The sequence below is a fragment of the Plectropomus leopardus genome, chromosome 10 (genome assembly GCF_026936395.1).
Source record: "Plectropomus leopardus strain MGB_pleo_1.0 chromosome 10, ASM2693639v1, whole genome shotgun sequence".
Classification (NCBI taxonomy): domain Eukaryota; kingdom Metazoa; phylum Chordata; class Actinopteri; order Perciformes; family Serranidae; genus Plectropomus; species Plectropomus leopardus.
The window spans coordinates 22,520,761-22,537,130 of NC_142185.1; the positions used below are offsets into that span (position 1 = coordinate 22,520,761).

General features: G+C 43.1%; 1 protein-coding gene and 1 long non-coding RNA gene across 2 annotated transcripts in view; one reads left to right on the forward strand and one right to left on the reverse strand.

Moving 5' to 3' along the window:
* The window catches only part of anos1 (anosmin 1), a 58,581-nt gene that overhangs the window by 32,418 nt on the left and 9,793 nt on the right, over positions 1 to 16,370 (forward strand). Inside the window, exons 5-9 of the mRNA XM_042494621.2 lie at positions 5,513 to 5,697; positions 6,055 to 6,184; positions 9,365 to 9,570; positions 12,392 to 12,536; positions 13,666 to 13,812. Coding sequence (XP_042350555.1) covers positions 5,513 to 5,697; positions 6,055 to 6,184; positions 9,365 to 9,570; positions 12,392 to 12,536; positions 13,666 to 13,812 — 813 coding nt within the window. The remainder of the gene's footprint in view (positions 1 to 5,512; positions 5,698 to 6,054; positions 6,185 to 9,364; positions 9,571 to 12,391; positions 12,537 to 13,665; positions 13,813 to 16,370) is intronic.
* LOC148188517 (uncharacterized) overlaps positions 214 to 16,370 on the reverse strand; it is a 59,298-nt gene continuing 43,141 nt past the window's right edge. The window contains exon 3 of the long non-coding RNA XR_015777642.1: positions 214 to 976. This is a non-coding gene — a long non-coding RNA (uncharacterized LOC148188517). The remainder of the gene's footprint in view (positions 977 to 16,370) is intronic.

Here is a 16,370-nt window from a genome sequence, read left to right on the forward strand (position 1 = left end):
TACACACACACCCCCAACAAACAACGCTGAAATGAGCATGTCCTATTTTAAAAAAAACATTTTGGTACCAAGTCAAGAGGGAAAATTGTTTAAATGGGTGCTTCAGCTGCTTTGTCTGGTGGAAATGGAAAATGTGGAAAATGGAAACTTGAGTCGCAAATGGATCAATGAACAACAACAACAAAAACAAAAACAAAAACATGATTTGACTGACAAGCAAGACTTTATAAATCAAACTGGACCGTGTAAATTCGGGGACAACCCTACTACTGTTTAGCACCAAACAGCGGACAGGCAAAGTTAGCGGCTAGCTGCTGAATCTCTTGGAACATTTTGCAGTTAAAAAGTCAGACCACGTTGGTAAAGACCATAAACATTGTGAAGAAGAGAGTGAAACTTCGACTTACATTCAGCAGATTGACATAATGACTGTAAATGAATAATAATGTTTCTCCATAACGTTGGATGTGTAAATAAGCCACTGTTTGCTGACATGTTTGTGATTTTAACTTAAAATGTGATGATATGACAGTGTTGTGTTCACAACTTGTTGCCCTGAAGTGCCCAAAAACAGCCTTTGCCAAGAGGTTATCTTCAGGTCTGAAAAGTGAAGCCAATGCAGAATTGCCTTAAACCTGCACTCTTTCTCATAGCCAGCAGGGGGCGACTCCACTGGTTGCAAAAAAAAGTTCGCTTATGTATTTGTATGAGAAAATATTCACACATGATTTATTACCTTAGTAAACATTTTCCTGAAGAGTTTATGATCTCAATCGCTAGTTCTGAGTCTTCTTTAATACAGCGTCATGGTGATTTTGTAGTTTTTGGTCCCATTTATAGTAAAATAGATAATAAAGAAGGGTATGTTTTAGGGTGTGGCTACCTTGGGATTGACAAATGGCGGTTTCCACGGGTTCTCAGTCAGATCAAGCCCCACGCTTCTCCACAGCGCCACTCTCTCGTCCAGATAGGGTCACTTCAGACCAGAATTGAAAAAAACAAAACAAAAAACAATTTAGGCCAATGACGAGATAGAGGGAGAGAGAGAGGGGGATATGACATGCAACAAAGGTCCCAAGGCTGGAATCGATTGCTGGACACTGTGGCCCAGTTAATGCAGTCTTAAATGATCATGCACAATACAAAACACATATTAGAAACATCACAATTATTAATTAGAGGAAGAGGGAGGTTCAACAGCAAACCAGGGTGGCAGTCTAGGATGCACTAAGTGTCTAAACATTAGACTGTGTGCTCTGATAAAGTTGGTTAATTGTCCATGCGCTCAGAAATTCTTCTTTTCATTTAATCATTGCTCATTACTGTTCCCGAGAGGGACCAGATTAACACGGTTCATCAGCTGAATCATGGATACTCCCTCCCTCCCTCTCTATTTATCCTCCTCAGTAAATGACATTTCATATCTGTTAATGCTCCAGTGCAAACGTCATGTGTTTAATGTGATTAACTGTTGCTGTTTGCATCGTTTTCATAAACAGCGTCGAACCAATTAATCCGTCCCTGTCAAACATTAGCTTTAAATCTCAATGACGCAAATTGCAGATTATCTTGAACATTTTTTGACAACTTGCTCAGAATCATAAATCTTAAATTCATCTCTTCGTATTGCACTTCACCCACACATCATCCCTCACAGTGTTGCAAATTGGAATATATCTCCAGCCTTGAATTTGCTGGATAAGCTTGAGGGTTTCACAGACACAGATGTACCCAGGAATCTTTGCTCCAGTAAAACAGTTTAATAGCACTGCCCAAGGCGGCCTGATGTTCTGAGGGTGCTGAGTTGTTATGTGAGAAAACCAAGAGCCTCTGAACTTGGAGATGGGAGCTGGAACTACATTATATACACTATCAGCACACAATTGCTGGCAGCCTGAGGCCATAACAAAGTTGAGGAGATGTTGAAGTGAGAGCAGTGGAAGATGAGTCTAAATCAAGCCATGAACCGCAGCAGCGATCGACTGTAGCTGTGTATGCTTTGAATCACACTGCAGTTAGTGTAAGCATGTTTTACTGTGTGGAGTGGAGAGAGGCATGTGATTTCAGGTTTGAGCTCATGCACACAGAAGAGCATGCTAGCATTTATATTTGATTTGGAAAAAATCCTGAGGGACTTCATGGTGGATGTCGTGCTCAGAAGGTGAACAGCACATTAATCGGGGGAAAGATGAAAGCAGGCGTAACCTTGGAAATTTCAATACAGTGACCCAGTCAATGAAAACCATTCACCGCACTGCGAGACCTTCAAATCAAGCTGCCTGCACGCTGATTTTTAGTCCAAACACTGAGCTCATGACGGGTCGCCTTCAGTGCCGCATTTACACTGAATTAGACTGAGCGTTTTGGTGAAAGTCCGGATGGAATTTCGGTCCTGGTCCTCAGTGTTAAAGGTCTAATTAGCTGCTCATGGCTTGAAGAGCGTAATTGTTTCTATGTGTGCACAAGTGTGTAGTCTTTGCCATGATGAGCCATGATGCTGGAAGCCATTAGCAAACACAAGCGGGGAGAAATGGAGCGTTTCCCCCACTGAGATCACTCTCAGATGTGTGTGTGTTTGTGTGTGTGTCTTCAGGTTAGGGTCGCCAGCCCTCGTGTGTGTCCCTGATAGGGAAAAAGTTCAGTGTTCAGGACTGGACCCCCACTGGGCTTTTGATGAGTAACAAAGAGTCTTCTTTTTTAACATCAATAGAGCCTGATGCTGGTACACATCATCCACTGCTCTGTGATGTTGTCTCAAAGCTGTGTTTGTAAAACGTGCCTCAGATAACAATATGTGGTGCACATATGAAAATATGTGCTTTACAGGGTGGCAATGGTGTCTTTAGAAGTCTTACATTTCTTAAGTGCATATTTTTGAATAGCAAGCATTAAAAAGTATTAAGTTTTCTTAAATTCAGATTAGATGAATATAAAAAATGTTTGCACTCCTACTGATGCACACAATGCCCATATTTTTGCACCCTCTACGCATTCAGATAACGCATTTTTAGCGTAGTTTATGAAAATGGGAAAATGCAGATTTAACAACACGTGGCTCGAGATAGCAATCACTTGTGTTGGTTATAGCCACTACGCTTTATGTTGAAGGTGTTTCAAATTTAGGACAACGGGGATCAAGGCGGTGGAATAGCACATGCAAAATAGTAAGCACAGAGAGCATCAATGCTGCAGAAGTAGTCAAATATTAAGTCAAAGTTGCAATACCACAGTGTAGAAATACTATGTTACAAGTAAATGGAGGAGGAGGTTTTATATTTAGAAAACTTTCCTCAAGCTGAGAAAATCTGTGACATCATCCAAATGAAAACTCTGGTGTTATTATACATCTATAGTGCGCAGCGTGTTGAAGAACTACAATGGCCCTAGATCCAGTGTTTGGTTTGTCCGTTCAGGGCTACTGTAGAACAACATGTTGGACTTTGTGGAAGAGGACCTGCTCCTATCTAGACATAAAGGGCTTATTCTAAAATAACAAAAACAATTTCTTTTTCAGGTGATTATACACTAAAGAAAAGACAGTTATAAAGATAGTTTTGAATATAATATAACATTTCTGCCAAGAGATGCCCCTAAATACTACACTCAGGGCCTTTAAAATCTCATTTTCAGTGGTATTAAAAAAGGTCTTAAAGAGTCTTGAATTGTTTATACTTGCCCTGGCTACCCTGGGCTTATTAGGCACTTTTGACTTCGTTCATTTTTATATCTTTCTCCCTAGTTCTCTCATTTTATCTGTTCCTTGGAAGAAACAGCATCACCACATGTGATGAAACCCAACTTGTTATGCGTGTTTTCTGATCAAAAGCAGAGCAAAGTCCTAAACTCCACTGTAAGGGAAACATGCAAAGGAGCTGGAGGGGTGAGTAAATGAAAAGAATATGTGAAAAATGTAGATGTCGCAACGCAATTGAATTCTGCGAGAGTTATCTCCGCACTGTCACAACAAGTCAGTCTGCTAATCGGTCCATCAGCCCCCCTCAGTTCACGGTATGTCTCTTGCGCTACAAGCTGTATTTGTAGTGTTTTCCTCAACCCCTGTAATTACAGCAATCATTATGACAGTATGTGCGTGAGTATTGAGAATTATATTCCTGGAGTGTAATTGTTGGCATGATTAAGACATGAATGGACGCCGTCCTCTTGCTCCAGCAGCAGTTACATCACGCTTTTTGGAGGAAGCGAGCAGCCATTGAAAAATGAACGCTGTATGATTCTTGGAGCGAACCCGACCTAAAAGTTATCTTTGGAAAGAGCAAAGCTGAGAGAAAGCGTATTCATTGACCTCCCACATATTGCAGAAGAGAGAGGTTATGTGTGTATGTATTTGTATTTTTGTGTGGTTTGCGCTTTGCAGGAGTGCTGGAGTGGCTTTGTGGGAGGATGAGCTAAGACAGAGGGAGACGAGGAATGCTGTGGTTACCTTGCCGTTCAGTATTGCGCAGGAAATGTGACACGTTTGTTTCGCGCACATGCACACACACTCGACCGTGGAGCTGTGAAACCACAGCACAATGACCCCCAGCTGTTAGTGTGCAGAAAGCTGTTATCAGCGGCACAAAACAAAGTACTGTCTCCATATGCATGTGGCTCAAGGACCCTCCTCCATCTCTGAGGATTTTATGTGCACCGATCAATCACTTTTACATGCCCTGTATGAAGACTGAATAGAGATATAAGTAGATCAAGCGCTGTGCATACAAAACACAGTCTTGATTATGTTGTTTACCGACACAGCGCGCAGTAGCCTTGAGCGTGTGTTGATGCTGTTTATAAATGCGGAGCAGTGGTGGGCCGCTCAGCAGCGACAGAGGTCCAACATAATGGTCTGAAGTGCTAGGTGATTTATTGAGAACTGTGGGATGTATTCAGCCTTCTCCTGTACTTTCAAACTTGCTTTTCCAATCTCCATCTCATTATCACTGTGCCCGGCGCTCAATCAACAACTCACTACGTCTCCGCTGCAATAAATTTACCCGAGAGAGTCAGTCTGACTTGGCTGAGCATTTGGCCCAGTCCTGCACTTAATAAATCTCTAATTTATTGCACATGGCCACATCGACTTCGTCTGAGAGGCTGAATGTGAAGTACAACGATGAAAATGGACTTTACATGCATGTGTGCATGTTTGCACTGGTGGATCTTGTGTCTGCAAGAGAGGGAGATGTTCCGCAGGCCACCTCGCATACCAAGATGCAAACTGTGTGTTTCATTACTAAGAAGCGCAGCTACTAAAACACATCACTCTGGCCAGGAAATATCACAATCTGTCACAGTAGAAAGATGATGCTGTTGACCCGCAGTGTGTATTAAATCTATTGCGGTGAGGTCATGTCTTATTTTCAAATCTGTATCTGTTCAGCTGTGATGGTGTCATTTATCTTTCCACCTAAAAAAAAAAGGAAAACGGCAAATTTCATGTTGAAGTTCACCTACAATGTTCCGCACTTATCGAGTCCTGTCACGGCATCGGCTGTGTTGCTTGTACTTTTAGGAGTCCCACTGAAGCCGAGGAAAGAGCTGGTGTTTTTGGAGCAGCAGTCAGGTCAGTTGGAGATCCGCTGGTCATCCAAGTTCAACATTTCCGTGGAGCCAGTCCTCTATGTGGTGCAGCGCCGCTGGAATTATGGCATCCACCCCAGTGAGGACGATGCCACCGAGTGGCAGACTGTGGCACAGGTAGGAATCTGTACGCCATGCATGCAAAATACTGAAGCATGTCGGTAAGATGAAGTTTTCCTCTTTGGTTCCCATCAAATGTTATGTGAGAGATTCTTTTGATCAGACATTTGGGATTTGCACAGAAATGTCAGTCTCACATGTCCCAGCGTGCCACATGCTACAGCTGTGAAAGTGCTGCATTGCGCTGACAGACTGTTGCACACGATTGCACATTCTTCACAGTCGCAGTGTCTTTGAAAGTTTAGCAAAGAGAAACACACAGATGACTGATGTGGCAGCAAACTCACATGGGGCTGTGACCCTGCGTGAACCCTGACCCCTGTGGTTCTCTCCCCCCCCCCATCTGTCCCTCAGACTGCAGAGGAGCGCGTCCAACTGGCCGACATCAGAGCCAGCAGATGGTACCAGTTCAGGGTTGCTGCAGTCAATGTCCACGGGACCCGCGGCTTCACTGCTCCCAGCAAACACTTCCGCTCCTCCAGAGGTCTGTGTGTGTATATGTGCATATGCATGTGTGTGTGGCCTTAAGTTCCTGTTTGACACCCAATGCCCTCCATTTGTTATGGTTAAGACCTCAGAACAGGTGGAGCCTTGGAGAAAGAGTTAGGACCTGATTTGACTTCCTAACTGAACGTACAAGTAGGGCTGCACCCGATTCAGCATTATGCCAGTCGAATCTGATTTGGCAGTTCAATACGAATATTCAATGATTCGTTTTGTTTTTACATACAAACTTTTAGAATTAAACCGGGCTCCACGGGACCTTCATTGTGATATCAACACGAACCTCTGATAGTACACAAGCTATCGGCTAACGATGGGTCGTAAATGTGAAACAACAGTTTTTGCAGACACAAGAAATCAAACAATAGCCAGAAACAGCAGAATACTGTGAGCTCCAAATTCACTATTTTAAAGCAGAAGATTTGTCCTCTCTCAACCCTTGTGCCCAAAGAGTGGTGTGAAAGTCAAGAGCACTCACTCCACAGCAAAATCAGGGGACCAAAAATTCCCCAGAAATACACTGCAAATACATGCTGTCTAGCAAAACAAACAAACAAACAAACAAACAAACAAACAAACAAACAAAACACTGCTGCTCTACTTGACACGATCTCAGTCAACTGATCGTCTCCAACTGATGATTCAAATCTCTGACTTTTAAGGCACAGCCCTACATCAAAGTGTATGTGGTAAACATTTTTGTCTCACCACCTCAAAGAAATTGTGTATTTTGTTTCTCAGTTTGCACCTTGCATTTCTTCAGAGTACAAAAAGTACTCGTTTTTAGTGAGTATCCTGAGCTGTTCAGGCCCATCGCTCCGTGAAACTGCAGCAAACTGATTATGATTTGCCAAGTCATGCATAGGTGCAATGAAAGGGATAGTCTGGCACTTTTGAAGTGAGGTTGTACGGGGTACTTATCCATAGTCAGTGGGTGCATCTACATGGACATGAATTGAACTAACTGAAGGAAGCAGCAATAGAACAGCAGCTTCTGTGTTAAGCAAGCCAAAATTACAGAATTTGTCAATGGAGTCTGGTGGCTTAGAGAGGGAACTGAAGTCGTTAACTGCCTTCCCATCGAAAACAGCTTTCTGATGGAAAGGTAAATACTCACAATGTTGAAGGAGTTTTTAAGATGTGTTTTGCTGTGGTCCCTATCCACAGCAGTACATTGCTTAGCTTCGGTGTCAGTACTCTTACTAATTGGGCTTGTGCTGACATCTAAGTGACATCTACTATATGCGATATACTGACTATGAATAAGTACCTCAAACAGCCCCACTTCAAAAAATCCAAACTATCCCTTTAAATATGAATAGTAAAATTCAGCATACCTTTATCACTATAAACTAATGGTGTTCACACTGCTTAGATGTGTTTATTGATGTATTTTGGTAATAAACATTCTTATGTTTATCTTGTTAACCTGAATTGTAAATAAGTGTTTCCCCTCCACAGATTCTTCACATTTACCCAGCAAGCTAAGTGGAAAGGGTAATTCGTGTTGATGCCAAGTAGAACGCAAGTAATTAGGAGGGACTGGGTGTTTTTCTGTGTTGTAACCAGATCTTCATTTATGTCTTCAAAGCTGGGGTTTCCCCATCTTTACAGTCATATAAAATGTAATATGTCTGAATTAGTCAGGATATTGCAGGTTTCAAATGAATGCAAGTGTTGTCTTGCTTCCAGAGGGAGTGACGCAATCGAGGCGCGCTTCAGATCTTTGCCACAGATTAGCAAACAAGTTCTGATGGCATCCTGCGTCGCTGCTCTGCTCCCGCACCCTGCACTTTCAGCGCCGAATGACACTAAATCGCAGCGTTGTGCTGCAGATGGCATTTGTTAAAGCAACTGCCAATTGTTGTACAGTTCCCAGGGATTACAGATTTGTGAATATAATATTGTGTCTAGATTGAATCTGATCCAGATCAGATACGGTGTGTTTGACATGTAGAGGCAGAGACAAGTGCCCGCCAGTTCAGCACTGACATCAGTGTCTGTAAATGTATGTTTTGTAAATAAAAAAATAGCGTCTGCATTGTGTAGATCACTTTAATTCATCTAGTGCACATCAACATCATTTACGAAACTTGTGTTATTTATTTGTTGATGTAAAGTTGTTTAGTAGCGGAGCACTGGCACTAAGTACTTCTATGTTCTGCCAAATACTGAAAAACAATGCCAAATGCAAGAAGTATTAGTGTTTGTCGGTGTGTTGACCTGCCCTGTCAGTCCTTCGTCATACATTCAGTCCCCAGAGCGTTCTGGATGGCTGTCAGATAGAGCCAGAGACCAGGTGGGAAAAGGATTCTGCTGCAGGGACTGAAACCGATCTCCAATCAGGCCAATCAGTGCCAGAACGGTGATAGATTGATGGGAGCTGTCATGGATTTGATGAGCTCCTGGCCATTCTGTCATGCCATTGTTATTTATATAGTCCGGCCATATCATCTGATTGCAATTTTGCACTACTATACTGTGCTAAGGCAATTTGTAAGAACTGACTGCTTATTTATCTTGCGCGGCCGACATCAGCTGGTATAGAGAGCTGGTATGTCCATTTTATGTTGTTGGACTGGATTAAATGTGTTTCAGGTGGGAGAGGGCAAGAGGAGAGGAGAGCCAGCAGTGCTGTGGCGTGAATCATTTTCTCATTACGGAGGCGATTCCCTCCGGTCTGGCGTCTGGCATGTGGCCCTGCCTCTCCTCCTGCACCGGGCTGACATCAGCTGGGTCACAGCACACATGAATAGGTTCAGAACCAGCCTCACACACACACACACACATTAGTTGGAGCACAGGAATGTCGAATGTGGAGCCAAAGTGAGCAGCATGTGTTTGTTAACCCTTGACCTGCGCTCTGGGTCCTGCCAAACGCTGTCATGGACGTGACATGACACCTGTCATAACATCTCATGGCAGATTGTCAGTGGCCGACTAATTACTTTACACAGTGTCGTACCAGTTCCCCCCTCTTAAATGCTACACTAACCCGCAAGTGGTGAAAGGTGTCTTGGCCTGTGCTGCATTTTGAAATTACAATTGCAAGTAAACTGGCTCAAGATTTGTCACATATGCGAATCAGCGGCCCTCTTCCGCTCTAAATGTCTGCAGATGTACTAAAATCTGTTGTTCCTTGTTGTTGCTATGCCCTCAGATCCGTCCGCCCCTCCCAGCCCGACTAATCTGCGGGTCAGCAATGTGACGCTGGGTGACGACGGCCTGGTGACAGCCCGTCTCAACTGGACCCTGCCAGAGGAGCCCGATATCCCCATACATCACTACAAAGTGTTCTGGAGCTGGACTGTGCCCACCAAGTCGATGGTGCCATCCAAGAAGAAAAGGCGAAAGACCACCAACGGGGTAATCTCCTCACCCTGTCTCCAAAATGTGTTCCTCCTCTTTCTTTCCCCTTTCCTCTCTCTAAGACGACACGGTCTTGTCCAGGATTATCTCAGCATCTTCTCCTCCTCAGCCTCAATACGTCACTGTAAATATCCACGAAGAAAGGATAAACATGGAATGGGAGTTGCATTTATTTATATATACTTGCACAGACATCAATCATGCACAGATTGATACAACGTGTTCTACATTGTTTTAGTTCCTGATATACTGATGAAAGAACTCTTAAACGCGCCGTTAAGCTTTGAAAGAAAACACATTAAGTGTGATAAATAGCCGTATTTATAGTTATAAATCATGACTTCAAGGTCTGTGTTGCTTAGGTATTTGAATTTGTACCATTCACTTTTTTTTTTCCTTTTTTTGCAGTTGGTATTTTGCAGCATTTGTTTTCTCCTATCTGATTTTGATTGTGTTACTCAGATTTATTGGCTGTATTTAATTTATTTGTTGTAGTTTAATATAGATCTCTGTAGGGCTGCGTGATTTTGAAAAGATACTTTTTTACGATGATTTTGACCGATATTGCAGTTATGACATGATTTGCAATGAGGGAATGATATTTTTTCCCTCATTATTCTCTTTTTTTTATTGATAACATTAAAATGATTATGGTGTGATTTTTGCAGCTTCCAAACAAGGAAAGGTGTTTTTTTTTAAGTGTGTATAGGATGATGTGTAGGTCGAGACTTCCCTGCAGTGTGATAATATTTAAGTTCAAATGGCATTTTTACACACTTTTCGACTTCAACTAGTATTGCACCTCCTGTGATTTGATAATTGCAGTAGGTCATATTGCAATTTTGATAACATTTCGATTAATTATTGAGCCCTAGGTCTCAGTAGTTTCAAAGTCAAGAGGTTATCTACTCACAATTCCCATTCTAGTATTCATTCATTCATTCATTCATTCATTCATTTTCCGTAACCGCTTGTCCTAGCAAGGCGGGGTACACCCTGGACAGGTCGCTATACTATCGCAGGGCCAACATGTATAGACAGACAACCATACACGCTCACAGTCACACCTAAGGGCAATTTAGAGTCACCAATCATGAGCTGCATGTCTTTGGACTGTGGGAGGAAGCCGAAGACCCCCGAGACAACCCACGCAAACACGAGGAGAACATGCAAACTCCGCACAGAAGGGCCCCCGCCCACAGACCGAACCCCGTTCCAACCCTGAACCAGGGACCCTCTTGCTGTGAGGCAACAGCGCTAACCACAACGCCACTGTGCGCCCCCCATCCTAGTATTATCTTTTATATTAAATATTATTTAAATTAAAGTGTCGTCTAGTGGTGAGCTTGCAAAACTGAAACTTCTCCTGTGTGCAGTGCAGAGAGATATGTTGGCCGATGCGAAAACACAAAAAGGCAAATGGCCCTATCTAGAGCCAGTCTTTGGTTTGTCCATTCTGGACCACTGTAGAAACAACATGGTGGACTCCGTGTCAGCAGACACGCTCTGTATGTAAACATGAAAGGCTATTTCTAAAGTAACGAAAACATAGTGTTTCTTAATTTCAGGTGATTATTAACTAATAAAAATATAGCTATATTATGCAACATTCCTGCCAGTAGATGCCCCCAAAACCTTCAGGATAGACATTAATGCCTCCAGTGTAATTGATCTAAGGGAAGATTCAGTAAAAAAGGACAGATATAGGACAGATCAGCTTAAGACATCAAAGAAACATTCTTTACTAATACCATAAATATACTATTTAAAGGAAAATACTCTTAATTCCCATTGGTAATGCTTTGGAACATTTAGTTTGCATACTGGAACATTCAGTCCAGCCATGACCAAGATTTTTCATGGCCCTTTGTCTGGGATGTCACATAGACAAAGCCCCCTACTTGCAAACACAATGAAAGGATAAATACAATTTGGTTATAAAAGCTTGGACAAACAGGCAAGCTAAGAGCTCACAATGTTAAACTTCCTGGCTTGGACAACTCTGAAAACCGCAGAATAATATTTTCATTGTATTGCAAATTTGTTTTTCTTGCTTCTACATAAAAATCGTGTATGCAAACATTTATTCAAACAGATTAAAGTAATGGGTCCACTCGCACATAAATTGACCTTATAGATAAATCATATGGCGAGATCAATGACTGTCATCATAAATTAGACTCTTCTGCGCATAAGAGAATAAATTTGGTATTAAATGTTTTGTGAGCCATCTGCACAATACATCTATTAACTAACGTGTGACATGAAAGCACAAACCCGTGGCTCGGAATCTGTCTTGAGCCGATAGACAGATTGTCTAGACAGTGCACACACCTCTATAGTGTCTTCTTCTGAATTAGTGTATGAAATGCATAGCAGATGTGGCACAGAGGAGATAGAGGTGGGAGACACCAGACACCCATTGACACATGTACTACTGGTTTCCACTTTGGCACCTCGGGGCTTTGAAAAGCAGCCTGCTGGTAGAGGAATGTCAAAACACGCACAGTCAATAACAAGAATTCATCGAGCTCACGCTGATGTTGGAATGCTGCAAGTCAAACACAGTGAGGAAGCCCTGGGAGGCTCTGATAACACGGCTCCCTTGCAAGGCCCTGAAGGCTATCTCCTCGCCACGATACCTTCCCCAGCTCCACATGTGTTCTTAATAAGCAGGGCTTTCCCACAGGCCCGCGTTGGCCCAGGCTGAGCTGAGCTGGAACTGTGACTGGGACAATGACAAGGCTTTGAAAGGGGCCTCAAGTGACTGTGTGGTGACATACAAAAGCCAACATGCAAGTGTTTTGTGTTGTTGCAGGCTCAGAGCTGGGTGGATCTGGAGGGACTGCAGCAAAACAGCAGCTACACTGTGGAGCTGCAAGCTGTCACATACTGGGGACAGGTGCGCCTGAAGAGCTCCAAAGCTTCCCTCCACTTCAGCACCAGCCAGAATAATGAGTCAGGTAAATATTGGTGCTAATTTCTATCAGTAATGTCAGACTTTTTTTGTCATTTTAGCAACTAGGGATGGCAGTGTCGGTTGCTTACTCTTCCACTTTGGTTTGCGTTGAAAAATCCTCACAGCTTTTGCATTGTTTGCAAACATTTATTGTCTCCAGAGGATGAATCCTGATGACTTTGGTTACCCTCTTACTTTTCCACTATCACTACCATGAGGTTGAAATGTGTGGCTTTCAAGGGAAATGTTTTGACTGCCACTGGATGGACAGTCGAAAACAGTAACATTCAGTACAGATATTCAAAACCCTCTACGCATTAATTATTATGATCCCCTGACTTTTCATCTTGAACCATCATCTGGCCAAATTTTCACTTTGTCCCCTTTTTGACTAAATCCCTGCCAAACCAATGACATCCCATCATCCTTTGTTGTACTTCTTGTTTAGTGCTAATTAATTAATCATTGGTTGATACTGTCATATAACATATACTCTGGCAAAGTTTCAGGAAGGTATGAAGGTATGACAAAATGCATACTGCCCAAGCCTGATAAGTAGCTCATTGAACCCTACTTCAAATTACCTGAACTAGCCCTTTAAGAGTCACATGCGTGGGTCATGCACTACCTGAAATAGAATAAAAACCTGGATGAAGCTGCAGTGTCGTGATTGCAGATCCATGCGTGATCGGCTGAACCACTGAAGCAGAATCCAATTTTCTTTTTTTTATTTGTTTGCTTTCCTGGAGAGTTAAATTTTCCTAAATTACTGAGAGTCTTCAGGCAAGCAATCATCATGCAAAAAGCAGGAATGGCCAAGGTGCGCTGACAGCACATCTGCATTCATTCGAAGCTCCTGCGTGTTTAGGAATCACAGACGAAACCCTCTGCGCTGTGAGGGTGTACATTTTAAGCATGTGTGGCTCTACAGGGAATTGAACCCCTAACCTTGGCAATGTTATGCAGTACTGTGTGTACCCGTTGAATTACACCACATTCATGCATTAAGTGTTGCAACTGCTGTGATATTACAAAGAAATAATTGTGTGTTTCTGTTACCATGCTGCAGAGTTTGCCACAACACAGTCACTGTCTTAGCTACAGCGGCAAACATTTCTCCTTTCTCTTCCCAGTAAAATCAGTGCTCAAGTCAAAGAAGGAGGAGATATCCCCTCTTGGCTCGACCTTGGCCAAACGCCCCTCTGGCCCTCTGGAGGTCGGCACGCCCTTCTACCAGGACGGCCAGCTGCAGGTCCGAGTCTACTGGAAGAACCGGGGAGGTAAGCACTCTACTGTATTGATTTACAGCTTTGTTAGAATCTAATTAGCACCCCATTATGCCCATCAATCACTCTGACTCACCATAATAAAGTGTAATGACTGACTCTCAGTTAAACAATGGAAGATTCCTTTTCCTAAATGTGGTATCAGATGGTGTAAATGCAATGAAACAAAACAGTGTGTCATTATGAGAGCTGAGTAATGTGAGTGCAGGGCAAACTGGTGTAAACCTGGACTGGTAAAGCGGAGCCACCATTTAGTGGAGAACAATAAACACACCAAGCCGGAGCCATGCGATGGGATTTATTGACAGCTGTATCTGATAGAGCATCCCAGGAATGATGTTTTTCTGTAGGCCGACCAGGAAGTTAGTGTCACCCTGGTTCCCTCGTCAAAAAGCCTATGGGAAATTTCCACTGGATTTTGGATTATTACAGGTAATAAGCTTTATGGTAAACAAACGAACACCACCATTTTTGAATCCTAAATGCAGTCACCGAGAGTAAAAAGCTATTTTTAGGCTAAAATGAACTACACCACAGTCGCATGGCTGCCGCTATGAGGCTGTACAGGTGTGTTTGGCGTGATGACGTTCTGTAGTCTCATTAAGCCACTTGTTAGCAACTGCCTTTTTAAGACAGACAAAAGCTTTAAAGTTTCCAAGTGGGATACGTCTTAGAGAAAAACGTGGAAGTCTCTTAAGCTAGTGTCAACCACAGACCTTATTTCAGGCTTTTAATTTTTTTTTGAAAATCATTCACTTCGAGTCAAGAGAACCAGAAGGAATGAAATGCTAATTTATTTTCGGGTTTTAGGACTCATTAGTGGGGTACTTTACGGATCCTCGCCCTTACATTATCGTCAAAGCAGCCCATTTTATTTTACAAGACCTGATGTCATTGGGAACAGAGACGGTCGTGGGTTGCAGCACCGCAAGGGGTTAAAGCCTATAGGAATGCCTGTCCCAGCGGCGTCCATTCCCCCAACCCTCCTGTTAATACCGGAGTGGAAATATGGAAACCTTGAAAGCCATGCTCTCAGGGTAACCTGTCAAGTCCCATTCACTGGTCTATGTTATGTTACTAATATATGTCATCGCCAAAGCCAAACTCCACATCTTAGAGTCAAGAATGCAAACCCTGGCTGAAGGAGAGGCCTGGTGAGACACCAACTGCTGAATCAGAGTGCGAGAGAGAGCAGGGGAAGATAGAGTTGGCCCAGAGCTGTTAGCGAGGTTGGCCCGGGCTCAGGGAGCTGAGTGATGCTGACGGGGATCAAGCGTGGCTTGGGAATCACAGTGTTGCAGTGCAGAGTTAATCCTGGTCCGGCTTCTTTTTCTGTGTCTTGTTTGCAGCGCTGGTCTGCAGTGTGTGTGAGACTGCCACTCATTAGTCTGAGGGATGACCCTGGCTTTGACTCTGACAACCTGGGTTCCACTACTGTAAACACACAGACATAAGGATGGCCTGGAGAGTTGTAGTCTATGGACATCTGGTTTGTGTGACAGAGAGAAGGGACAGGTTAACTGAACCATGATTAAACTCTCACTCATTGTCTCTGTGATACAAAGCAGCCCGGCCTCTGGGTTGTCTCCAGCAGACGAAAGGGAACCTTACTGTACACCAGCTCAGATAATATATCGCCTGTCTGCCCAATACCCAGACAATAGACAGCAGTCCAGCGGTGGCGGCACTTCTGAGGCTCGCTTCCAGCTATGATTTATCGAACACCGCTGAGGTTCTGTTCTCTACCTGATTTCCATGTCCCATTTCTTGTTTTACATACCACTTCCCCTCTCTGTCAGACCCGGCTAAGCATATCTTGTTTATTTTTTCCCGATTTCCCGCTTCCCTGTAATTCCTCTCTTCTGCTTCCAAAGAGCTCAGGGGCTCCAAGTGCCAGATCTGTGTCTAAGCCTTCAAAGGACCCCTTTTATCTCCCCACTACAACCCAGGCCCCCGCCGAGGGGCGAACATAACATAACTCAATTATTAATTGGAGAAGTATTTCACATATCCAAGCGACACAGTTGAATGAATAATAAATCTAGTAACATAAGATGAGGGTGATGGGCAGATAAACAGTGCTGATGAGGAGCTACTGTACAGTAATGAAGCCAACAAGAGCTGCTGTGTCCCAGCATGACCACAGCTCCACTGATGAGGACGCAAATCCTTAAAGTTGGAGCAGAAAAGTTTGGGTTTATGAACTAAGCCCTCAACGAACAAAAGGAAAGGTTTAGGCAAACAGGGAAATCATGTTAATAAACTAACGCTAGGATAAAGGAGGAAGTGCTTTCATGTTTCTTTTTTATTCTCAGAAACAGAAGTTATCGCCATCATCAATAATGGAAATTGAGATATAAGACAGGCACTGTTGTAATTTCTGAGATACCCATCAGTTAATCATTTCAGCCTGTCGGATTGTCTTTTGATATCCGATTAATGTTCAGTGGTTGCAGGGGTGTTACATAACTGTGCATTTACTCATGTACTGTACTCAGGTACAATTTTAGGATTTCCAAGGCTACTTAATACTTTAACCTCACAGAGGTAGA